At 39.8% G+C, this 25,829-nt stretch overlaps 1 protein-coding gene across 6 annotated transcripts in view; it reads right to left on the bottom strand.

Moving 5' to 3' along the window:
* Nucleotides 1-665: 665 nt before the first annotated feature.
* Nucleotides 666-25,829, bottom strand: part of clcn3 (chloride channel 3) — a 48,257-nt gene continuing 23,093 nt past the window's right edge. For 3 of the 6 annotated variants that reach the window (XM_022202181.2, XM_022202185.2, XM_022202182.2), the window contains 13 exons: nt 23,650-23,810; nt 21,239-21,338; nt 20,134-20,321; nt 19,490-19,612; nt 17,667-17,873; nt 17,416-17,496; nt 17,019-17,271; nt 15,455-15,747; nt 15,176-15,362; nt 13,987-14,385; nt 12,886-13,102; nt 10,945-11,020; nt 666-3,380 (listed from right to left, as the gene is read on the bottom strand). In XM_022202181.2, the coding sequence (XP_022057873.1) occupies nt 3,201-3,380; nt 10,945-11,020; nt 12,886-13,102; nt 13,987-14,385; nt 15,176-15,362; nt 15,455-15,747; nt 17,019-17,271; nt 17,416-17,496; nt 17,667-17,873; nt 19,490-19,612; nt 20,134-20,321; nt 21,239-21,338; nt 23,650-23,810 (2,465 nt within the window). In that variant the 3' untranslated portion in view covers nt 666-3,200. Of the gene's footprint in view, nt 3,381-7,921; nt 7,960-10,944; nt 11,021-12,885; nt 13,103-13,986; nt 14,386-15,175; nt 15,363-15,454; nt 15,748-17,018; nt 17,272-17,415; nt 17,497-17,666; nt 17,874-19,489; nt 19,613-20,133; nt 20,322-21,238; nt 21,339-23,649; nt 23,811-25,829 lie in introns of all 6 variants that reach the window. The other 3 variants (XM_022202183.2, XM_022202187.2, XM_022202184.2) reach the window with 2 other exon arrangements.

Genomic DNA, 25,829 nt, shown 5'->3' with positions numbered 1-25,829 from the left:
TTTTGTTACGGCAGATTAGAACCCATTTTGAGGAAGTTATAACATTTTCTGAGGCATTTTGAAGGAAAACTATGTGAAAGCCTGTTTAACCCTGTAAAAGTGACTACTGCAGAATATATATATCTTTATATGTATATATATATATATATATATATATAGTTTTTTAGAGAAAAACAACATAGTTTTCACAATACTTTTATAGGTTCTTTAAACTGTTAATAGCACCCAAGGATCCAAACCTGTGGTTCTCAGTTGTGTTCTTTTTCTTCTGATCAAAAATTTCCTGATGCAAGTAAAGATTGCACATTTTTGAGTCAAACATCCTGCTGCCTGTTACATGTGAGGACACTTCTGAGACGTTTCGCTCACGGTCTTCAACAGAAAATGAGTCTTACTCAAACAGATTAAGCAATAATTTTATACTATATAAATACTCCACCTACGCGTCACTTACTATTGCTTGGTCTGGATCTCTTGACCACCTTCAGCTTGGAGGAATATTCGGGGCTTCTTTTCCGTTATCACTTCAAGTCACCTTCAAAATAACTTCATCTGCTGACAAACACCAGGAGCTGTCGTCTTTAGTCTTATTAAAACCTGCTGAGAGACTCGGTTAGTAACGGAGTTTCTGTGAGGGTTGAATCCAAAATATGCACCGAGAGCCATTTGTGCAACTTGAATCTTTTTCCTTTTAATTTAAAACAAAATTTAACCTTTACACATTTTGTTTTAAATGTACAATCAAACAATCCATGTAATCATACATAAAATTCTTCAGAATAATAATGCACAACTCTATCGACACTACCCATAAATTAAAAAAAAAAAAAGAGGAAAAAACATCGAGATCAGTATGAAATACAATGTTAGGCAACACCACTGGTTAACAAAGACGATGCTCTGCTCCCTGTCGAACCACAGCGGGACAGACGCTGCAACGCAAAGACGTACGCCCACCTTCCTCACACACACACACACACTCTACAGGTAAGGTGCTACTGTTCAACATCACCATCGCTTCATTTCCCTTCATCACTTCCACTTGACACATCAGATATTTGATGACTACAAAAGGGAAATGTCAGCAGAAAAGATGAGTGTGAAAAGCCTAAAAACCTTTTGCCAGGCACTTGGCAGGTGTGGCGAGATCAGAGGAGCATGAACAAAACCTGCTGGAAGCAAAAGCAGTGGGCAGATGCAGCCAGATGTTTAGATTTACAGATACAGTTTTAGCTTCAAGGGTCACAGAGAAGTTCAAAAAACAGCCATTTAATGCAAATGTTATTCATTCTTGACCTTGAAAGTAGACAGTGACCTTTTCAGAAACTAAAGTTCAACATGTAGATGTTTAAACTTTGTCTTATCATTTACGGTATTATTTTTCCAATTCAGTCTTTCTTTTAAGCTGTCGCTCTTTTGTTTTAAAGTACCATGAAATCTGCCAGCATTCAAGGAGAAGAGCTTTAAATCAGTTTTACCTGCTTGGAGCTAAAGGATCAGCGGGTTTGATTAAACTCAAAATCATTTCTGTCGTGCCGAAAGTTAAGACTAATAATTAAAGTAATTTGTGACAGACTGATGCTGTACATTTGCTGGTTTTTAGCTTTAAAATGTGAGGATTTACAGCTTTCCTGTCATATATTGTGATTTGAATGTTTGGACTGTTTATAGGGGGCATTATTTTACTAAAATTGGGGATATTTTACTGGAAATGACATTAGTTTTAAGCTGTTATCTTGTATTTTTGTCATTTTAAAAGGTCTAACTCTCAACCATCTGCCACACAGTGCAGGTTAAAGTGATAATTAAAAAATTGGCAGGATATAGGATTCAATCAAAGTGTGGAGGACAGATCAAATATCCATTTTTAGTGTGCACAGCTGTCAAACTGAGGCTTTGTTGTGTAAATCAGGTTGCAGGGTCCAACAATACCTGTGGGGGCTCAGAGACACAAAGCTCGGTTTGACAAACTGAGGGAGGATATCTGAGGTACCTGTAGCTCTTATGTTACTTCCTGAAGACGTGGATTACTGAGGAAGGGAAAAAAAAAAAAAAAAAAAAGAGGTCACCATGTAGCATCATCTTCCACCTTCACCACAACCTCAAGCTTTCCAGTTTTGTTTGATTTCAAGCCGATGAGAATCTAAATGAACGGTTTGAGAAGAAAAAGGACGTTTAAATTCATGTCTGTGAACCTGGACACTTTTTCCTTTATTTTTTCTTTTTTCCTTTACACTCGACCTGTTTTCTCACACACACACCCTCACAAGCTGGCTCAGAAATGAAAACGCACACTCACACACACAAAGGTCTTCCAGTTCCACTTATTTCCTTCTGAAAGGGAACATTTTTGTTCTTGAAATACAGTACCGTCTCGACCAGCCTCTCGTACGCTCTCTCTCCTCTCTCACACACACACACACACACACATATTAAAGCCATCTCTGTTAGACCTAACGCAGGGGAGCAGCCGTGTGCCATGACGCATAACGAGAAACCGCCGTGTTTTTCGAGTGCGAGGAGCAGGTGCACGTCCTCTCAGTTCCCATGGTAACCCGGCTGGAATGTAGTGGCGCACACACACACGCTCACAAACATCCTCACACACTTAATTCACAGGTAAACAATGCATTTTTCCTGGAGGACGGACAGGTCAGGTGTGTGCGAAGGGAGGGGAAGTAACTTTTTCTTTCTTTCTTTAATTCGACCGGAGCCTGGAGGTTTTAAGGTCCCTCATCGCGTCCCTCATCGGCGGTTCATTCCGACCTTTCACCCCTGCCAGGCGACGCCCACCGCGACCTCGGCGGAGACGGGACAAGGATGAGGCACGTGAAGAGTGCAAATGGGTGTAACTTTACAGGTTTGGGGAGTCTGTGGGTGTGTGTCTGTGTGTGTGGAGAGACAGCATGCATGTTTGAGGTGTCTGCAAGTGCAAAAAAGTGTGTTTTTTTGTTTGATTTTGCACGTGTGTGTGTATGTATGTGTGTAAAAAGTGCATTTCCTCATGTGTGTGCCTTCAACCTGTGACCTCATTGTGTCCTCAGCAGCCAGACTGATAATAACAAAGTCTTTTTTATCATCGTCTTTTCCCTCGCGCAGCCGGTAAGTCTCTGGAGGCCACAGTCAGTCGTTTCAGGGACTACAAAGCTGAGAACTAAAACAAAAAAACAAAACAAAAAAAAAAACACAGGGGCCGAATGTCAGAGATTGGAGCCGTTCAGGAGACACACTTCTTCCTCACTGTCGTCTCCTCCTCCTCCTCCCCCCCAGCCGTCCTGGAAGGAGCGGATCAGTTGAACATGATGGACTCTGGATCCTGGTTTGCCATTTGAGCCATGTGACGAAGGATGTCCTTTTTTGTGATAATACCAAGAAGCCGCCTGCAGGTGGAGACAAAGGAGAGGAGGGCAAGGACAGGAGAAGAGATTTAGAACAACAGGAGAAGGAGGCGCTGGTGCTCCACAGCTGGAGTGAAGGAGAGAAAAACAAAATCGTGTTTTTGTTGGCGAGGAAAATCTTCAATCAGACACACGGCTTAATTTGATTCAATGTTGATTTGTTGGAATGATTAAAAATCGATATCTGGACGCGGCCAACAAAAACACGAGTCCCTGAGGAAGCAAAAGTCAGCAGGAGGAGAGGAGGTGAGTAACCGGAGAAAAGGAGGTGAAAGCAGGTCAGAAACGGCACCCAGAGCAGGGTGTCATTTCGGATGTTACCCCACGACTGGTTTTAACGCTTTCGGTCCTACAAGCTGGTGAGAAAAGGAGGAGCTGAACCTACAGGGAGACAGGAGGCGGTGAACAGGAGGAGGAGAAAAGTTAGATCCTCTGAGAAGCAAGAAGAGGAGACGCCTCTGTGACAGGAGTCAGATGGAGCCATTTTTTCCTGTTTGTCACTTCTTCAATTTTAATCTCCTGCTTTTGCCAATTAATTGAATAATAAATTAGTTGTCAACTATTAGATGAATTGTTAATTATCTTCATTATTGATTAATCTGTTCTTAGCTCCTGTCCTAGCTTCTTAAATTTGCATTGTTCTGGTTTCTTTACGAGAGTCAAATAAATAGATTGTTGTCAAAACTTGACCATTGATAAGGTCATCAGGGGCTTTGAGGAAACTTTTTTCTTTTTAAAAAAAAAAAAATAGACCAAACAAAAAAGTAATTACTGTAGCAAACTGACTCAATCAACAATGAAAAGCATTGTTTGCTGCGGCTCAGTACCAGAGGTAATATTAATTAGAACAAATAAGATGAACATTAATAGCACTTCTTTATACAAGGCAAACACTCTAAAGTATAATTCCAGTTAATTACAACTCTGATTTTTTTCTATTGATTATTAATTCAATCTCTCTCTGAAGTAATTGCTGAGATCTGGAGACACAAAAACATTTTCAGATAATGATAAATGCTAAATTTGGTTACACGGTTTTCAACAATAATTTTTGTCACTGATCCTGTGTACTTCATGACAAATGATGCCGTTTTTGCATGTGTACTCAACTCTTTAATCTCTCTCAGGAGAAAAAACATCAACTTTATATTTTGTCCAAACAACATGAGTAGATGAGCCTTTTTCAGCCCTGAGTAGTGTGTGCAGGCTTTCATTCAGGTTAATTTCAAAAACTCACAACTTCCGAGTTTACCTCTTTTTCTTTTAAAACTCCAGGGTTGTGTTTTAGTCTGGACAGGCAGAAACGGAGGTTTTGGAAACTATTTTTTCTGATTGAATTGACATCGTGTTGTTTCCCTGATTGTCATACTTCTATCATATGACCTTTTGGAGATGAAAACGACATAATTCATCAACATAGATAATGAATTACAGGCATCTATGGCCTTCTTATTTCCGTTTATCAAATCTCTGGTGTTACTTTTAGCCGTTGCTGTTACTCATCTGTAGTAGATTCAACCTCTAAGCAAATGTATACATGAATACTTCTGGAACGGTGATAAGGGATTGTAAAAATGATCATTTATGTTTCTAGTATGGATGAGGGAAATCCTACGGCGTTAAAGCACCTGTTTATCACTAGATCAGATGGTCTAATGTGGAATTCTGCAGCTGGACAGTCAAAAACAACACTAAAAAGAGGTTTTAGAACAAAAACTAGATGTTGTGGTAACGATTCTACATTTAAGCCCATGCTAAATCAGATTTCTTTTCAGTGGTGCTGCACATCTTAGCATTATCTTAGTGTTTTTGTTTTTATTCTAAGCAGGAATGACAACTACAAGTACAAAAAGTGAAATTCAAGTTGTAAAAAAGTGGAACTGTTGCTGTCTTATGCTATTAATATCAATATTTCAATAGGAATCTGACTCCTGTGACAAAGCTGCCTCTCTCCTCTTCTCCATTTACTACAAAGCACTTTTACTTAGTGACACACTGCTAGTTATTCTGTCAGTCAAGATACTTCCTGCTGATTCAAGAGCCCCAGCTGAGATTATTAGTGACTTTGATCTCGAAGCTATTTAAGCATTAAAAATGACCACAAAGAGCTCTTGAATTCAGCCATGACTGTAGTCTGGCATCAGGTGAAGAGAAGCAGCCAAAACAGGTGATAGCGATAGATAAGAAGCGGTCCATCTGCTACAGAGCTCAAAAAGTGCAGAGCTGGGTCCAAAAATCTCTTTGTCTGATGTACATGTATTGTTTCATGTATTGTTGATTCAAATTTCAGCTGCTTTTGATCCCTAGAAGGCAAATAAAACAGACTCGTAATGAGCTGAAACATACATTTGAACCCAAGTCTGAGTGAGAGGAGTTGAGATGACCTGTGGGGGGATTAGGGCTACAGCCACAGGAGGCATGAAACACTGGTGAGACGTCACATAGATCGGACCCGGGTTCCCCCAAGAGCTGCAGAGATCTGCCGTCAGCACTGTTCCTTTTCTGAGCAGACACTTGGGACACCAGGTACAGATCAGAGTGTATCAGGTGAGGAGGGTGAACGCAATGTTCCCTGTAAAACCAGCAGTGTCCGGTCCTCGTTCAGGTTTTAAATCCAGATAATGGAGTAAACTGGAAACCACAAAGTGAAATTAGTGAACAAAAAGCTAATATTAAGACTTTGTAGAATTACATTTACTTAAAAAATTGTGTAATTGTGTAAAGCAGAGACGGCTCATTTTATGCCGTACAGTTAACCCTGCTTATCAGTCATTTAAGGTAAGACGTGAAGAACAGAAAACCTCACATCTCACAACAAGTCATTGACATGTCATAGAAATATTTGTCTTCATTTTGATTCCACTGAGGCCCACAACAACTCAGTTCACAATTTCCTACATTTACCTAAATGACCATCAGACAGCAGGGATGCTGTCACTCAGCATATCAGATCGGTGATTTCTGACTTTGGCTTCCCAGATTTTGCCCTTTTTCTCATTAGATGCTGGAGCGCCGATAGGACTTTCTAATAATAATAATAAAATCAAACACTGTTGTTCTCAATTTTAGGATTTTTGGAGGGCTGCAGCATTTTTCAGACCATCAGACAGCAGGTATAAATGACAGACCGAGTAGCTGACAGTCTTTCAATCATGTGTTAGCTCAGTGGATTCTGATTTACTTTTTATTTTTTCCCCTTTTTTCTCATCAGATGCCCGTGTCTTCATTTTCTAATAAGAAAATCAAACACTGTTGCTCTCAATTTTTAGAATTTTGGAGAACTAAATCACCGTTTTCAGACCATCAGACAGCAGGTAAAAATGGCAGACTGAGTACATGTCAGTTTACAGTCTTTCAATCATGTTAGATCAGTGATTTCTGACTTTTTCTTATTTTTTTCCCCTGAAAATCAAAAAACTGTTGCTATAAGAAAATCAAAAACATCTTTTAAAGATGCGACATGGTCCATGCTTGGCCACTGATGCGCACAAATAAAGATGACATACAAGCTGAACATAATTTACATGCATTTTGTTTGCTCATTTTACTTAAATCTCTTGGTATTAAAATAATTCAAAGCATGTCATTGTAGCTAATATTTCCCTACTTTAAATTTTCCTCTGTCTTTGTTTTTTGTTAACATTTATTATACTAACTTACAGACCTTGAAGGTATTTTAAAAAACGTGCAGAGTTAGAAAGATGTGCTTTTTATTACTTTGCTCCACATATCTGATATCTACTTTAACAAAACTCTGCTGATCTCTTCATAAAAATGAGATAATTCCAGGTTCAATTTCTGCTCTTATTGACTGTACCTGTCACTGTTTATAGTGTTCTAGTTTTTAAATTGCTATTCTTATTGTTTTACTATTTGTTAAACTCTTTTTTGCATTGCTAAATTCTCCTATCCTGAGGTTTTAAATCAAATAAAACAATTTTTCTGCATATTACTTGCATATTAATGGACTATTAATGCTGGTTGTTCATTATTTCTGCACATTGTTTGTTTGAAGTTACTTACTGATTATTTTAGTCATCTGTGTGTGTTTTGATAAAGCATGAAGTTAAACGTGGTACTCTCACTACAACAAACATCCCTATGATTCAAACAACCTAAAGGTTTCTGTGAAATATAAATCTGTGTGAAACTGTTTTGTTTCTTGTGGGTTTGACTCCATGGAAAGCAGTTTTCTTCCTCTTTTTTTCCTGTTTATTCTCCCATGAAGAAGGCAGGACACATGCTGGCTTAGAGGAAACATTGGCAGGTTAAAGCACAGAATTAGTAATTACCTCATCAAGATCTCATGTTACCACCACACGCTAACTAGCTGGACTACAGCACTACTAGCACCAATCAACACAACAACGACACTTCACCACGCGTACTACCACTACAGAATGAGGGGAATGTGGGAATGAATCGCGTTGTAGATCGTCTCCCTCCCTTCTAATAACAAATACCACCCGCTAAAAGTATTAAAACAACGGTGGTCCGCTTTCCCAAGGCGGCTAACTACTCGCCAAAGTGTCGTAAAGGTGACGGATCAGATGTCGTCAATCTGTGGAGACCCAGGGCGAAACGGAGCCGAGAGGGAGGGGGTCAGGAAAAAAAAACAAAAAGAGGAAAAAGCAGTCGTTAATGAAGGCAGAAAATTGAAGTTGAAATGAAGTGAACTGTTGTGAGAGGAGGATGGGGAAACACACAACAGGCTTGGTGGTTACATGACTGCAGACATGCTGAGGGTGTTCTACCTCTGATTGATTATACAGAGTATAATCACAATCCTGCTGGAAACATGTTAAAGCTGTGTGGCTAGGATGATTTAAAGTGTCAGGAAAAGTAGCGTGATGAACATCTCGTTCAGGTGCTAGCATGAAGCAGCTGATCAGCACTAAGCAGAGCTACAGGAGGTTCAAATGCAGTCTAATGGGATGAGATGCAAAGCTGCTCTCTGGGAATCTACAGAGCCCTTTTCAGACATGGAGGCGAGATTCATCATCTGATTGTTGGACCAACGTTTTTGATGCTGATTATCAAAAAAAAAAAATGTTGAAAAGTAATTTCCAAGTCTATGGCTTTAGACCACCATTTGAAAACATGTAAATAAAAACATCTACATGAAAACTAATATTTTTTTAACTAGTGACAATATCTGTGATTATGAAATCTTGAGCTGTCGAACAAAAATTTGCAAAGAAATTATATTAGTTAAAAGCCTAAAAAATAACAAATTCAGTGAGCATCTAAGAACAGATCACAGTTTAGAACTTTAAGAGTTACTCACATAAATATATCTTATGTCCACTACTCAATTTATTGAATTATTTACCTTATCTTCATTAAAGTCAATTGTAGGTTTTTAAAATGCTCTATTCCCTCTCATTGATTTTATTTTTCATATCCTTTCATATATTTTACGAAGCTTTACTGTCTATTTTTTATGATTTTGAAGGCCAAATTATTGCCTTTTTACTACTTTTACTTCTCAGCATTAATGTGCACAAAATATTCTTTACAAATAAGGTTTAATAGATTCATTAACTGATGTTAGGTAAGCTATTTCTCACTGTTTTTGGCTGCAAACTCATGTGTAACTACAAATTATGTCCACACAATTACCAAAGTTTAATCGCTTATGCAAAGCCTCCTGCAGACAAAGTCTCAGAATTGTGAATAAAAAATATTAATACAAACAACATTATCTGAAAAGCTCATAATACAACTTATCTGAGGAGACAGAAAGTCTCTTTAATGCGTCTGTTCAAACAACCTGCTGAGATTATTGTGACGCTGAGAACAGGACGATGCTGAACAACAATCACATTAAGGAAGGAAAATCTTCACTTTACTCCAAGTAGCCCAGATCAATAATAATTAATCTGCAAAGCTTAGTAAATGAGCAGAAGGGACACTCACCTCAGATTCTCTCTAATTTTTTGAGCCCAGATTTCTCGATAGATTCTATCATCAGTGTTATGTTTTACCAGATGAAATAAAGCATCCAGCAGCCTGTTTATAGACTATAAAACTAAAGAATGACAAAATCTTATTATTAATATTCATATTAATATATAATATTAATATATTATTGCTCATCACTGACCTCCTATGTGTTTTTTTACATTTAAAGTTTCCTACAAATGGCTCCATAAAAGCATTTAAGGGTTCATTAAACAGGAGATTTTTTTTGGAAAAAAAAAAAAAAATCCCAACCTATTGCCCACTTTTTCTGGAGGCAGAGGTAACATATCTTCTGTTTGCTCTGAAGTGGTGTTGATTTTATCATTTGCATCTAAGCTTGTTTCTGACCATAACGTAGCTGAAGTTTTGCTTATAAGAGATGCAAAACAAACCTTAATTCCGTACTCCTACTATGGATAAGAAGGCAGTAATTTAAAGAGTTTATTTTTCTGCTGCTTTATGTTTACAAGATCCTATCTAAGATGGTTTATTTAAGCTTGTATAAACAGTTTGATTATTCTATTTTCATTCACTATTTTATTATTATTATTCCCTAATTAGTTTTTAACTGTAAATAACGTAATATGTAATGTAAATAATGATGCTGTGCAATTTCATAAACATTTTGCTGTAAATACAGCTTTCTTTTCTTCTTCTGAAGCAAATACACACACACACACACACACACACACACACACACACACACACACACACACACACACACACACACACACACACACACACACACACACACACACACACACACACACACACACACACACACACACACACACACACACACACACACACACACACACACACACACACACACACACACACACACACACAGTGCTGCACTCTTTTTTGATTCAAATGTTCTATTTGTTGCTGTACACTGTAAATTTCCCCGCTGTGGGATTAATAAAGGTTTAATCTATCTATCCATCCATCTTATTCATTTTATTCTTTCCCCCTTTCTTTACTTTTTATGTATCTATTCTATTTATTTATTACTATTATTTCTAGCTTTTCTTTTATTCCCCTTGTTCTTTCCTTTACTTGGATGTGAAATTTTATTATTTTATCTGCTGTTGTACCAATTTATTTTGAGTATCTTTCACCATGTTTAGATAGACCAATGTTCTTTCTGAGCATAGTTTTTTTGCTCTGTCTGAGAACTCTATTTTTAAAATGTGACATATAAATAAAGTTATTACTATTAAGTCATGTCTGAAAGGGGCTCTGGAGTGATGTGGGTGACAGTTCCCATTAAAGGTCCAACTTTACAGGACCGACAAAACGCCAGAAATCTTTTCTACATGGTGACTCCAAACTGCTACCAGCGATGAAGATGGAGGTCAGAGAAGGTCAACTCTCCTTTAGAGGGGAATCCACAACAAACCAGCCCACAAACAACAGAGCGTGAGGAGAGAAAGAGGAGAAGGGAGGGCGTAATGTTTAGCCGGGAACTGTCAGGTTTTTCACACCACATTTCATGCATTCCTCTGAGGAGGCAGAGCCTAAGAGAAAGGTGTGAAAGTGGGGTAGAGGTCACGTGTGTAAAGGGGGCGGGGCTAGTCACCAGGGGCTCCGTGTGCTGCTTGAGCTCCTCCAGATGCTCTAATATATTCTTCTTTGTGATGATGCCCAACACAATCCTGAAACACACACCCGTTACTCGGTAGGCTGCCCAAAACAACAACAACAACATCAAATAAACAGAGGAGAGACAGAGAGAGAACAGACAGCAGCAGCACAAAAGTACAGAACCCTCGAAAGGTCACAGCATGAATATTTGAGCGCTACCTTTGTGTTACATCGCAATAAGGTTTGCATTTCCTCTGACACATGGATAAGAGCTGAGCTGTATTCTGATACTGGATCATGTATTGTAGTAGTCTACCAGCAGCTCTGGCTATAGAGAGAGTCACCACAGACTGAATAATAGCAGCAGCTCAAGTCCGAACAATAACCATATATCCAGTCACAGTTTCACCTTTTAAGATGAATAATGGGTAATAAATGCATCACATGTCATAATATCTGTGAGTGTTTCCCTTAACTGACAGTAACTGGAGTGGACCAACACACCAACCGTTCAGATGGATCAGAAAAAATGTAAAGCATATTACAAGGAAACGCAAAAATAGCGTCGTGTCGTGACCTTTTGGGGGCTCTCTACAAAACATACATAACGTAAAATATTAACACTTAACTCAACTTAGAACTACAACTCAAAATAAAACAACTGAACACAAAAAAAACAAAACAATCAAATGCAACACAGTTTGATGTTATAAATTAATTTCACATATGTTATGATGGAGATATAATAAACTATTGTGTCTGGTAATATACTATATTTTTCTATCTGTCAACAAATCTCATGAAAAGACCAAATCACCAAAAAATACATCGACATGTACCAAACAAACTCAGTGTTTCATACTGCAGAGCTCTATTATAGTGATGATTAAACTAGTAGAAGATATGAAGTTCCTTAATATTAACAGACATCCATACTGAAGTTTATCATAAGCTGGTTCCAGATAAACCATCCTGCTGCTATAATAATAATAACTGACAACTACAATTATTTGTTGCCGACAATGACAACAGATGCATCATTTACTCTTGTTTATGGTCACATTTGATTAAAACTGCATTGTAGGGAACTTTTTGGCCCTCTTTAAAAATAAACATATACATATGTAACCTGTTCTCCAACAAGGAGAGAAGTTTTTCTTTTATAAGATTTGTTGACAGCAAGAAAAATACTGTATATCCACAGCTTTATTATTTAAGACATAAATAAAACTTAACCACAAAGATGCAAACAAAAAAACCAAACACTGCTGCTCAGTTCCTCTCTAGCAGTCGTCACAGCAAATTGAGAGAACCGATCTGTAAAATGAGGTCTTCATCGCCTTTAAACCTCAATCTCTCTTGTAATTTCTACATCACACCAGCAGGCGGCTCTCTGCAAAACCAAAATTAGACTTGAACTCCTGAGTGTACCAAAATAGATAGCGAAACTGGTAATTCGGTTCCATTAATTGTAAAGGACAGCTCTGACACTGTTAAAAATCTCCTCTTCATCGTCTGAAAAGCAGCTTCTTCACAGAGATAAAACCTTAAATCTTCTTTTCTTGGATTCAGACTCCACATGAACTGATTTTGTTGATCGTCTTCTCCCAACATGACACCTGTTATGTAGCTGTGGTTAGTTCATATCAGTAGCTCTTCTGCTGAAGAGACTGTCTGTTATTGCTCAGTGGAAGGATAAAGGAAGTGCAGCACAGCGATTAGGCCAGGCCATGCAGATTATAAAGGGTAAATCCAGGGATCCTCGAGCCCATGCAACACCAGACAGTGTGTACATGTGTTTGTGCGATGCTGGTCAACCTCAGACGGGTTAAGCAATCATAAAAACACCAGAAACAAGGATGTGAGAAGGATTCCCCCCATGTTCTCATACTGCAACCTTCCTCCTAACATAAACTGTCACTCAGTTCCTACTTACCCGTTGTGAGTGACCAGGCACTGGCGCAGCCCCAGCTTTCTGAAAATGTCCACCACAATCTCCATGGGGGTGTGGTCGGTGACGGTGAAGGGGCTCATGTCCAGGATGGAGCGCAGTTTGAGGGGTCGGGGGCTGTCGGCAGGCAGGGTGGGTGCATGCTGGGTGAAGTACACCCTGGAGTTTAACATGATGCCCTCCTGCTTACGGCGAGCATTTTCTATTGACGAAAACACAAAAACAGAGATTTAAAACAATGCACCTTTTCATTCATTTAGATAATTTTTGCTGGAGCTTTAATCCAAAGAGACATCATGTTTTTCCCATCCATACTGCTCTGCTCGCAAATAACAACTCATCATTTATAATTAATAATACACAGTTTAAAACGCGAGTGAAAGCATTTCATTAGTATTTTATTTTGAAGCGCGCACAGAGAAGCAGACGAATGGTGATAGTTTTCCTCCTGTTATGTTTTTCCTACATCCGTGAAAGCGATGGCTGTAAGTTTTTTTTCATTGTTTAGTGTTGAGGATTACTATAAAATGCTTGATTTGGCTGTTGTTTATTTGTAGAGATGCATTTATTGTGATTTAACCTGTTTTGATTTCAGAAAAGCTTTCCACTCATGTCTGACTATGATAGCATGTGAAAGAGCACATCAGCATATCGATGGCGTTATGTGACAATTTACGTAGCATGTTAGCATAGCATTCATTCATTCATTAGTCTAATGTTTAATGGTTGTTGACAGCACTTTCCTAGCAGTTTACATTAACCTGGCACCTTTACAACTAAGATAAAAATGCTGTTTTCTCTTCTCTGTTTGTACATTACAGTTTCACTCATGTTTTCACCTGTCATCCACGAGATACTAATAAAGGAGCAAGGCACTCGCTTCCTGGCTCGTGAAAACCGAGTTCGGTTGGTTGTTTAGCTGCGTTAACATACAAGCTGTATATAACACGTAGAGAGAACAGTACACATACATGCAGGAGCACATAAGGGTGTACCGTCTTGATTTAACATATAATAACTTATGCTCCACTTAGATGATTTTAGTGATTTCCCAAGCAGAACCACCCTTAGACTCTGCAGTCTTACCAATAGCAATAGTGATGTCCCTGCGCAGAGCAAAGCCCACCAGCCTCTGGGACTCCTTGGAAACTATGACAGGGAAACCATTATAACTGGTTTCATTGATGACGCCCTGCAGCTCCTCCACCGTCAGGTCATCCTGCGTCAGCACCGCCAACGGTGGGTCGCTGCGTCGGGGCCTCATCACCTCTCTGGCCAGTGTGGTGTGTGTGAATTCCTCCTTGGCGTCCAGGAAGGGGTATCCGTTCAGGCGGATGTGGGCCTCGTAGATTCCCTCTCGGCCAAATGCGTCACCCACCCATTTGCTGGTCATGACAGCAGCCATGAGGGGGACGATGTACTCCAACCCACCGGTCAGCTCGAACACAATAACGACTAAGGAGACAGTCATACGAGTCACACCACCTACAGAGGGAGGATAACAAGAGAATAACAAACATTAACAGACATCTAGATAAAGAAACAAGGACTCCAACTAGGGACAGTTTCTCTCTTTGTTGAAACAAAGAGGCACCATGACTGTAAAAACAAAGATTACAGTGTTGCGTCACTGACTGCAACAACACAAAGGCAACTTTACGGAATCCTCAAGTCAAAAGTGGAAACTGATCTCGAAACAATTTTATTTCTTATTTTCGTTCATGAACCACTTGTTGCTACAAAATTACTGTCCATTCCACAAACATGTCTTTCTTAATAGAACAATGGCTGTACAGCATAAATAACATCCATTTTCTTTTAATCAGGTGCTAACATGATGTTAATTTTTTAGCTATCTATCTTTATTTAATCATTTAAATTTCTCCTATGTTTTTTGCAAAAGAAAAAAATGCACCTTATGATAACATCTTGAAAATTCTACGTCATCATCGTACAGCAAAAGACGGCTAACTTAGAAAATACTTTGAGCTAATTATGTGAAGGCTTTTTTTGATTAATGAAAAAAACACACGAGAACAACTGAAGTAAAGCAAAAATCCTTTAAAATTGCTGTCAGAGTAGTACACAGAAATGCTCTAATACAATCAGATATTAAAGGAGCAGCAGTGGAGATAGCAACATATCCTACAGCACATATCATCATGTAATCTAGCCCTCAGCACTGATAACTAGAAAAATAATAAAGCTATGAAACTGGTGGTGATGCTGACCAGCTAACAATCACTTTTAATCACTATATAATTTGTTGACTCACCCAGACAAGCGGCGGCCCCCACCATGGCGTAGAGCCCCGGAGTGATGCAGTCGGCGCCCACCTCGCACCACTCTTTGAACAGGAACCAGTCGTGGTGATAATAGGCGAGCTGCTCCACGGCGATGCCAACGATTCGCCCTGCGATTGCCCCGATAGCCATGCTGGGGATGAACAAGCCCGATGGCACCTGAGGATGAGAAACAGCCACAGATTTTAGTGTTGGTAAGTACATGCTGGGTAAAACATTGGCCCCAGTAGTTAAAATCCTCCGTGCATCACCTTGAGTCCGAATGTGAATATAGTCATGATGATTTTAAAGATGAGCGCCAGGCAGAGCTGCCACATGGCGGAGTAGACGCCGGGCCCCGCCGGCCGGTTGGGGTTGTCGGTGAAGGCTTTACTGCCGTTCATCTGGCTGCGGTACTGACAGAGCTGGGAGGACTCCAGCGGGCCGCAGTCGGTGAAAAGCTCCTTAATCAGCTCACTGGTGTTCTGACGGGTGTAGGGGTTTGGGAAAGCAACCACTGCAGTGATGGCAGCCACCAAGATCACCTCCAACACTGGGTACTTACCTGAGAAAAGAGAGAGAGAGGCTTTTAGCATGTTGTGCCTCAACTTGGCATCTCTAATTTCGATATTAGATATTTAGAATATCACAAAAAATCTGAGGTGTGTCATTAAATCAAGAGCCCATAGGTCTAACAGAAAGTCTTTAACCTTCGTGTTGTTCTGCGAGTCAAAATTGGCCCGTTTTAAAGTTTGAAAATGTGAAAAAAAAAAAATTTTAACAGTGAAACTTCTGATGTCTACATTTTCAACATTTTGGGGAAATTTTTTAAACATTTCTTGGTGGAAAAAAGAAATGTTAAAAATGTTTCTTAAGAATATTCACACAAAAAAATTATGTGAATGTTCTTACTGAAAATCTTAGAAGTTTTGTTGATATATATGTAATCACTTTATATATTTTTTAGGATTTTTTTGGTGATTTTTACTCATTTTTTGAAAATATTTACAAGAATTTTCTTGCCAATTTTTTCTAAAATAAAACTTTTAAGGGAACCTTTTAAGGAATTATTGTAATCTTCCTGAAGGTTCTGCAAATTTAAAGTTTGAAAATATGGGGGGAAAAAATCACTTTAGATAGTTTAAGGATTTTTTGGGAAGATTTTTGCTCATTTTTTGAAAATATTTGCACAAATTTTCTTGCCAAAGTTTGGGAATTTTTTGAAAGCAAATTTTTTTCTGGTAAACTTTAAAGGAATTATCTGTATTTTCTTCCTGAAGGTTTTGCAAATTTTCTGAAATTTGGTGATTTTTTTTTAGAATTTTTGGATTTTTTTTTCCAGACAAGGAAACAATATTCTTTGGTGCACATAAATGAGGACAACACGAGGGTTAAGTAGGGATGCAATATGTAAAGTAGCAGAGAGTTTGTTAAATGACTCTTAAACGTGAGTGTAATGTAAACTAATCACTAAAATGAGGAGTAAAAGATGTTGCTGTGTTTCAGACACTGTAATATGAACGTGGTATTACTATAACAGGGTAAATACTACATTTCTGAGTTTAGATCACTCAGTTTTTATGATCTGTGCCAACCTAACAGGCTAATACAATCTATCTGCACATTTTAAACAAATATTTCAAGCCCATCTGTAATTGTAGCTTGAATGAACTCTTTAAGAATACAGCGTTACACCTTATTAGGCTGTGAGAAGAGGTAGCTTTAATTCCCACATCTGCAACCTTTAACAGCACAAACAGCAATCGTCCAGACAGAACCATTATCTGGCTGAAATATTTCATTTCATATCCTGCATCGTGGAGTCATGGTACTTGCCGAAGCGTGTCGACTTGCGCCGCCGGCACCAGGCGATGTTGGCTCGGATGAAGAAGGCGCCCCACAGGCCCCCGAACACTCCCAGGAGGATGAAAGGAATGAGCTCAAACAGGTACCACGGCGTGTGGTACTCCACGTAGAACAACACCAGGCGGCTGTTACCGAAAGGGTTAATGGAGCGCAGGACGAAGGCGGCCACCAGGGCAGCGAAGAAGGAGCGCCACAGAGTCTTGAGAGGGAAGTAGTAGCTCACCTGGAGGAAGGAGAGGAGAGTTTACAGGATTAGCTACGGCTGGAATGTTTAATTAATTATCCTGCTATTTTCATTAAGCATTACGTCGTGATTAGCAAGCAATAAAATCACGCCGTAGAGTAATTTGATGATGTGTGGATGTACCTCCTCCAAGCTGAAGAGAACTCCTCCGATCGGCGCTCCAAAAGCAACAGACACCCCAGCGGCTGACGCAGCAGAAAGAACCTGAGAGGGCAACAAGAAACACACTTCAGCTGATGTGATGGGTTCCGCCATGCCGGCACAAGCAACTAAGCTGATTCTAAAACACACTCATACGTAATAATTCTATAAATAAAAGGATATAAAGAGAAAAACATAATCTGTTGCTGTGGTTTCTATTTCTTGTCTCTCACCTCTCGTTTCTTGGCCTCATTCTTGCTGTACTTGGGGAAGAGGTAGGAGAAGATGTTCCCACAGCAGCAGGCCACGTGGACCAGGGGCCCCTCTTTCCCCAGGCTGAGGCCGGACGCCACAGCCAGAACCAGAGTGATGGTCTTGATCATCAGGGTCCACTTGCCCAGGTAGCCCCGGATGATAAACCCACTCAGGATGGTCTTGATCTGGGGGAGACAGGAAGAGGTTTAACTCAAACTGAGCTACAAGGATGGATTGGATTTCTATTGAGGATAACCAGGAAAGAAATGTCTCCACTGTTTCTGATCTTCTATTGCATTCTGCACTAAATCAGCTGGAAACAGCAGGTTCAGTAAAGCATAATGGACAGTGTGGTTTATCAAGCAGCAGCATAGTGTGACACTGCACGCATCAAACTGAAACTGAAGGTTTAATCCCAAACAAAACAGTTGTCTGTGGTTTCCACATGCCATCATTTATTCCTTAAAGGCTGCGACTATCAATTGTTTTTTTTAATAAATAAATGAATGCATTAATCATTTAGTCAATAAGATGTCCAAATAACATGACAAATGCTCATCATATTTATTAAGGTCCTCAGGTAAATCTTCAAAAAACTTGCTTTGAATAACACTTAAAAACACAAAATAATACACAATATAGAACAATAATGGCACCACAACCTCACAAAAATACTGCTGCTTGCTCCTTAAATGACTTAAAGTAGTCAACAAATTGTCTGTAAGTAAAGTCAACCTAGATCTTAGAGCAATATTACAGATTAGTCATGTGTATGCATAGTTTCTGTTCTTTATGAATGCAAAAATCAAAATTTTAAATACATTTTGGGGTCATTTTATACTTTCATCAAAAAGCTCACAGAGGGAGGAAATGAAATGAGGTGAGAGGGAAAATACGACACGGATCCTCAACCAGAGTCAAATGCCTGCAATGACACCATGATGCAGAACTGTTCCCTTTCTCAACATTTCCCCTAAACTAGGCTAAAATAACCAAAGCGATTCTCGCCAATTATTTTCTTCTATTAAAACACTTTCAAGTTCCCTTTTCAGTAACTTTTAGTAAATTCACTGAGCTTCTGCCACAGCTGCATCTCTGTCTCCTGATCTTATTATGCTGTCGCAGACATGACCAAAGTCACCAACTAATACAGGCTTTACCTTCTCCTCTAGCTTTTGTGTTCCCATGGCAACTACACTGACATTTTTTTAAAGCTCAGTGCGCTCACCTCAAAATAGCTTTTTCATGGCGCGGTTGAGCCTTTCACATCTCTCCACTGCCCACTGAATTAACAATTTTAAGGCACTTCAAGACATTTAAAGCAGAGCCACAATCACAAAGACACACCGATCAGTTCTCAGTAAGTGCACATCACCAGTCAGACCACTTTCACTGAGAGTTATAGGAAGCTTACAGAGATTTATACATTTTACTTCATGAGCTGCCCTTGAGTTCGTGACATCCATAGCAAATCGATCAGAGGTGAGGAAACAGAATATAAACAGCTGGCGGAAATCCAACACACTCAGAGAGACACAGACACAAAAACAAATTCCCTGTTAACAACTTATTCGTTTGACAACAAAATAAATACAGAAAGTACAAAGAAAAGGCAGGATCTGTCTACAACATGAATGCTGCTGCTCAAAAGAAAATTTTCAAGTCAATAGCTCAAACGTTTCCTACAAGAATGTCAATGTATCCTCAAAGAGAGGTTTCAGAAGACACTGTGACCGCAGCTGCAAGAAAGTTACAACAGCACTTCTGAAAAAGGGATTCACAAAAACAACATTTCCCTCACCTCAGGGATCCCCGAGCCACAGGCGTACGGAGCAAACACCTTGACCAGACAGACAGCCAGGAAGGCAAAGGACAGCGCCCAGTAAATATACATGAAGTAGTTCATAATGTATGAGCCGGGACCCTGCAGAGAGGAGGGGGAAAAGAGAGAAAGAAAAGTTTTAGAGTCAAAATCTTAAAAGTCAGTGACACCAGAAATCACATCAATAGTTTGTGTGACCGTCTGAAAGCACCCTTCTTTAGGTGGGTCTGTGTATGTGCTGGGGATTTTTATATACTTTGCAAAGTTGTTTTTTTCCTTCCAGAGCAAGCTGCCCCCTTCTAGCTTTGTCATTGTAGCTGCATATAGTTCATAAGAAACATTTTGATAGTCACTGTTTCAGAGGATCAACCAACACTCAAGGGACTTCTGAGATTGGTAAACTTAAATTAAAAATAGATTGCTTTTTGATTGTTAGACTTTTGCGATAAAGTTGTGGAAATAGGACTGGAAACAGAGATTGTTTTGGGGTTGTGCCACCATTTTTCAGTACTAAAGCGATCCTCGGCCCCATGTGACGAAAATTATTCCCATGAACACAAAGCAATGAGGTACACAAACTGCAAATTTTGGGAAAAGATAATCCTGTGCCTGTGTTAGTCTACCTCGGCCTGCCCCAGTATTAGCTCAGCCCAGCTCTTCCACTGAAGACACTTGTCCCTCTCAGCGAAGGTGGTCTCATTGGAGGTCCAGCAGCACTGCTCGTGGTTGAACCACATGGCGCTCAGACACACGCCCTCCTTCAGGTCGTTCATCCAGTCAGCAGCAATGTCAATCAGGCCAGCCAAAGCACCTGACAGGAGGAGGAGGGAACCAGGAAGGAAAAGAGGGGCAAGAGGTGAAGGCAGGGAGGGAAGGAGAGAAAAGAGAAAGGTGTTTGTTGGCAGTTTGCTTGCCAATTATACTGCCAGTCTTTATATAGGCCTCTGTAACGAAAAAAATACAAAACTGCAAAAGGAAACCTGTTATATATGTGTTTAAGCTGTAATATGGAGGCTTTTGCCCTCGTTTCCATCCACATCCTCCGAAACTTTAGTGCTAATTCTGACAGCTAAAGGATGGTGACACTGAAAAACATGCTCCAAAAGTACTGACCCACACAACCACAAAATGGAATATTTTGTAACCAAATCACTACAGGAGTGTTACCTGATACCAAAACTCTATATCAGATAGCAGACACTCTTCAAAAAAATATCATAAATTAGAAGTCAGTGGATGGCTGACATGTTGCAGATTACGAGTCTTTATGATTTATGAGCATTACAGACTCATTTAGACTGAATAATATAAATTAATGCCCCAGACCATCTTTTCAGTGGAATACAATGAACTTAGCTTATGCATGGTGCCAATTTCTCTCCCCTTGTAGCCTGCAAAAAGCCACTTCATAGCAGATTTACTTTGTCATGCTGGTGTTTACTATCTCGTACAAAGCCTTCTTCATTTTCTCTTTTAGCAGTCATAAAAACATTAACTACCCCCACACATTTGGTGGCATTTTGTCCTTTGAGGCCTAAACTGTCTGGTGAGGTTCTGCAAAAGAGACAGTGTGCTCATGAGCAGTGGGCAAACAAGCGCAAAAGACAGACAGAACAAGAGAAAGACTGAGCGTGAGCCGCCTGAGGCCAAGCATGTGAGAGTCACCAGCAGAGCACATAACAGCTGTGTGTGTCTTTGTTCAGTCCAACACGTGTGCATGTGTGTTACCTGACGCCAAGCCGGTGAGTGTCACCACCAGCCAGCCAGACCAGGCATCGTACAGGCTCTTGGTGAACTCCCATGCCGACTCCTTTTTCTTACTGTTGATCTGCATGTACACAGAAAACACAAACAAGTAGCAAAAAAAGACTGGCTATATGCATGAATAACTAGAAATATAGCTAAGTTGCTGAGCAATTAACCCTCGTGTTGTGCTGCAGGTTAAACTGACCCGTTTTAAAATTTGAAAATGTGGAGGGAAAAAAAAACATTTTCACAGAGAAAAATTCCACTTTTTCAACATTTTGGGGAATTTTTGAACTTTTTTTGATGGGAAAAAAAGAAATGTTAAAAAAAACTTTAAGAACATTCAGAGAAAAAAAAATCTACCAAAATCCAGCGAAATTTGCTGTTCTTAAAGAAAATAATAGAAGTTTTGCAGATATATGTGCAATCACTTTAGACATTTTTAGGATTTCTTTGGAAGATTTTTACTCATTTTTTTTATATATTACAAGAATTTTCTGGCCAAGTTTGGGGGATTTAAAAAAAACACTTTTAAGGGAAACGTTTAAGGAATTATTGGAATTTTCTTCCTGAAAGTTTTGCAAATTTTCAGAAATTTGGGGAATTTTTTTTGATGAAATTTAGGATTTTTTTCAGACAAAGAAACAATATTTTTGGTGCCCAGAAATGAGGACAACAGAAGGATGAGGAAACATTTATTACATGAAGTCAAGCTGCACACAGGCCAAAAGTTTATAACTACTGACTGATAAGAATTCAGTAACCTACTCTAGTGGCACTGTTTGCACTGTTGCTTCAATAAAAGAGTTGATTGCCCCATAAACCACATGGCAGGTAAGACAAGGTTATAAAAACTAAGTTATCAAATAACATTCAAATTCTGAGTTTCCAGGAATTGTGCAATGAAGCAATTTCGAAAGCATGCTGTAGAATCGAGTCAATATTTGGATTAAAACGTAGACAGAGATAGGCTGAAACAGAGGAATGTAGGCGACAGGTTTTGTGTCCCTTCATACTGGAGCTGCACACTTAGATTCCTGCAAGTCTGTTCTTGACTTTGGTCTCCAAGAGAACATGAAGGCTGTGAAAAGGACATGAAAGCTGAGGAAAAAAAACTGTAGGCGGCGATCACTGGGAATGTATTGGGGGGAAAAAAAGTACTCGGTTTAAAAATGAAAAACAATTAGGAAAAATGTCAGTGAAAAACCAAAGCTAAGAGGTGCTTTGACATTTGATATTCTTTTTCATGGATTTTCTGCTTGTGAAGCTTTGTTTTGTATATATGTTCTGGCTTTGTTAAGCCATCAAGCCAAAAAGTGCTGATCTGATCTATCCAGTTCTTCTTTTGTGTGATCCAAACAAACTGTTGCTGCAGCAGGAAATGTGTAATGCAAGACTTCCTGTGCAGCTGAGGAGATTTTCGCTGACACTAGCCAATATCAAAGCATTGTGAGCTGGGAAAAAGCCAAATCACATGGATATCTGTTAAGTGCTGCGAATTAGTTAACCCTTTAAGCTTCAGTCAATTCCAGCCGTTTTCAGTACAAAAAAATCGCTAATATTCTATTTTTAAATAAAAAAATTACGAAAAATACAGGGAATATTGGACGCACATCGTGAGGTGCATTTCCTTAAAAACGACCGATTCTTGGATTTTATACCGACTTCAGGACATGTTTTGGACAAAATAGTTTACTGGCTTGTGTTGTCTGGATGTAAAAGGTTGGATTATGGCCGTTTTTTGTGGAATCTTTTTTCTGTGTGTAATAATGAACCCGGAAATGTGAGTCGTGCTGTGTGCGTTGAAGCCGTGTATAGAGAACGGATGGATGAATATTCGTTTTTGTCGGACAAATGTGTTTTTCTCACCCGCTGTGGTAATCACATCTGAAAGTGGTTTATACCGGCGGATTCATGAGAATCTAAGCTTTCCATCGGCGTATAGTGTTTGTATAATCGGGTTTGCAGCCGTCGGACATTCTTGAAATTCCTATGCAAATTAGTAGGTGTACCGCCGGCGGTACACCTATGACGCACTGAAGCGTAAAGGGTTAACATAAACAAATAAATCTGTCAACATTTTGCTTACTTAATGCCTCAGAACATTTCAAACAAACTACTTGTCAGGCCCCCTAGCAGTTTCTAAACCCTCTCTGACAGTAAACTCTGGGAGGGGGCTGTATTCAACACGGTTTGTCATTTCTACAGCAATCGGCAAGAAGTGTAAAGGTATGAAAGGTATCAGGGTATGAGCTTCTTGTGCATCCTCTTTACTTCTGTCACAGAAGCTGTTGGAGTGTAATTAATTTATTCTTTAACAACTGGTTTGAATGCATATTGCACATACTACAGTGGTAGCTGATTGTAAAGCTGGCCGCCCTCTGTGACCTCACCTTCCGGTGTCTCTCGCGATCCTTGCACTTCTCGCGGACCCAATCAATGGTGTGGAAGTCATCGTAGGTCCCAACACCAGGGATGGGCTCCTCTAGGAAGTCCAACAGGTGGGTGGTGCTGCTGGCGACCCCGCCTCCGTTAGACATGGCGTAGTTAGACCCTGAAGAGAAAGGACGAGAGGAATTGATTATATCATTCAAAAACAAGAAAAGCTCTCAGAGCCAAGGCTGGTCTGTCGTCGTATCATTTTTGAAGGATGAGTCCTGATAAGTCTGCAGGAGTGGATTTGTAGTAGGATCACAATCATGTAATCATCAGCAGGCAGCTGGCGTAGCGTTCACTTGTTGTCATGGTTACAGTGACGCCATGCTGCTATCTCGCAATGATACAGAAATCTTTAACAAATCCATGGATTCAGGCTATAAACCGCACCACTGCCAAAATCTAATCAATTGGTCTTTGTGTCATTTCTGACCTTTTCTGAAAATTTCATCCATATTAGTTCGTCCGTTTTTGAGTAATATTGTCCACAGACAGACAAACGTATGTTCACTGCGTTTCTTGGAGTAATTAATAGTCCAATCTCCTACATTACAGGACTACAGAAAATCAACGTTTCTTACAGCATAAAGTTTGATACTGTATTTCTGAAGCTGACAATAGTTTTTCGAGAGGAAAAAAAATCCCACATCATTATTGCTTTTTCACAAACCATTTAGTGACTTGACATGAAGAGATTACTTTGTTTTCCAGCCCTGTCTGCTCAGTTGTACTCAGCCCTCAGCAGGGTTCTCACCAGGATTTTTTTCAGCGTAACGGCAGGTCCTCCTGCACGTGCGCGCGCACAATAGACGGGAACGCGCATGCGCAATAGACGGGAACGGGCCAATCGACAGGAAAGTACGGCTGAGGTGGGGAGACATAAATTAACCTAGATAGGCACCCAGTTGATAAAAACAAAGGCACATGGCGTTATCTGTCAAAATAACAGCGCAGCGGCCCTAATCACAGTGTTAACCCTTCCTGTTCGGCCCCCAAACGTGGTCAGGAAGCCCGGGGTTAACCCCCTTCACTTCCTCAGCAGCCGTAGAGGCAAAGACACAGGAGCCCAGCCGTATCGAAGAACACTGCAGCCTTTATCGTCTATAAACAGTGGCTGAACCGCACAGTAAGGCCAACCCAGCAACTACACACCTTCTGTCCTCCTCCGACTGCACCAACTGTCCGTCTGTCTCACTCGCTCTCCCCCTCCCTCCCACACACACACACACGCACGCTGCTCTCTCTCCCACTCTCATGACGGAGCCACACACTCTCATAACAACAGCGTAATCTTTGAAATGCGCTGGCGTAGCGGCCCTAATCACAGCGTAATCTTTTAAACTGAGCGTAACGGGGCCGTTATGCGCTGGCGAGAGCCCTGCTCAGAATATTAAAAACACTGGAAACAGAGCTACTTTGTTGTACAAACTATGTGATGACACATTTCTAAATTATCCAGAGTATTTCTAACTGCATTATGTTCTGTAAATAATAAATAAATCACTGCACATCAGGCAACATACATGCTTATACCGATACTTCTGTGATAGGCCAGCACTGGTGGATAATATCAGCTGATTTAACATTTTACTTTTCAACTTTTCAAAGTCAGCATATATTTTGGTTTTTATATATTGTGTAGTGCACTAAAGCTTAGTAAAATATTTGATTCAAGAAGAGTCTGCTACTAGCCAATAACATACGTCATTGTGTGCAGGACAAAAAAACAAACATGTCAAGTTTCAACCATGATTGAAACCCTGCACAAACCCATGTACATTTCCCATAAGGAGACTGTGAATGCGAATCTCTGCACAAAATAAGGACCGTCAAATATTGCTACAACACTGGAATAAAAGTTGCTCAGAGTTTGTAGAATATCAGCTTTTGCCATTTAAGAGGAAATTTAGAGTCCACAGGCAGGAATGAATGAGATTAAAGAGCTTAATTGTTCCTCAGTCTGTCAAACTAGTAAATCAGAGGAAAGGTTCTAAGTAGGCCTCAGTGTCACACTGCTGATAAGCCATTCATAATGTGTAATTCATCATATATGTCTCGATATCTGGGGTGTTCTTGGTTTAATATTATGTTTGTTATGGATATGGAACAATGTAGAGCCCGGGACAAGACAAACTTC

Source organism: Acanthochromis polyacanthus, chromosome 23 (assembly GCF_021347895.1).
Source record: "Acanthochromis polyacanthus isolate Apoly-LR-REF ecotype Palm Island chromosome 23, KAUST_Apoly_ChrSc, whole genome shotgun sequence".
NCBI lineage: Eukaryota > Metazoa > Chordata > Actinopteri > Pomacentridae > Acanthochromis > Acanthochromis polyacanthus.
Note: the sequence above shows the minus strand (reverse complement) of the source record. Positions and strands in the feature narration are given on the sequence as shown.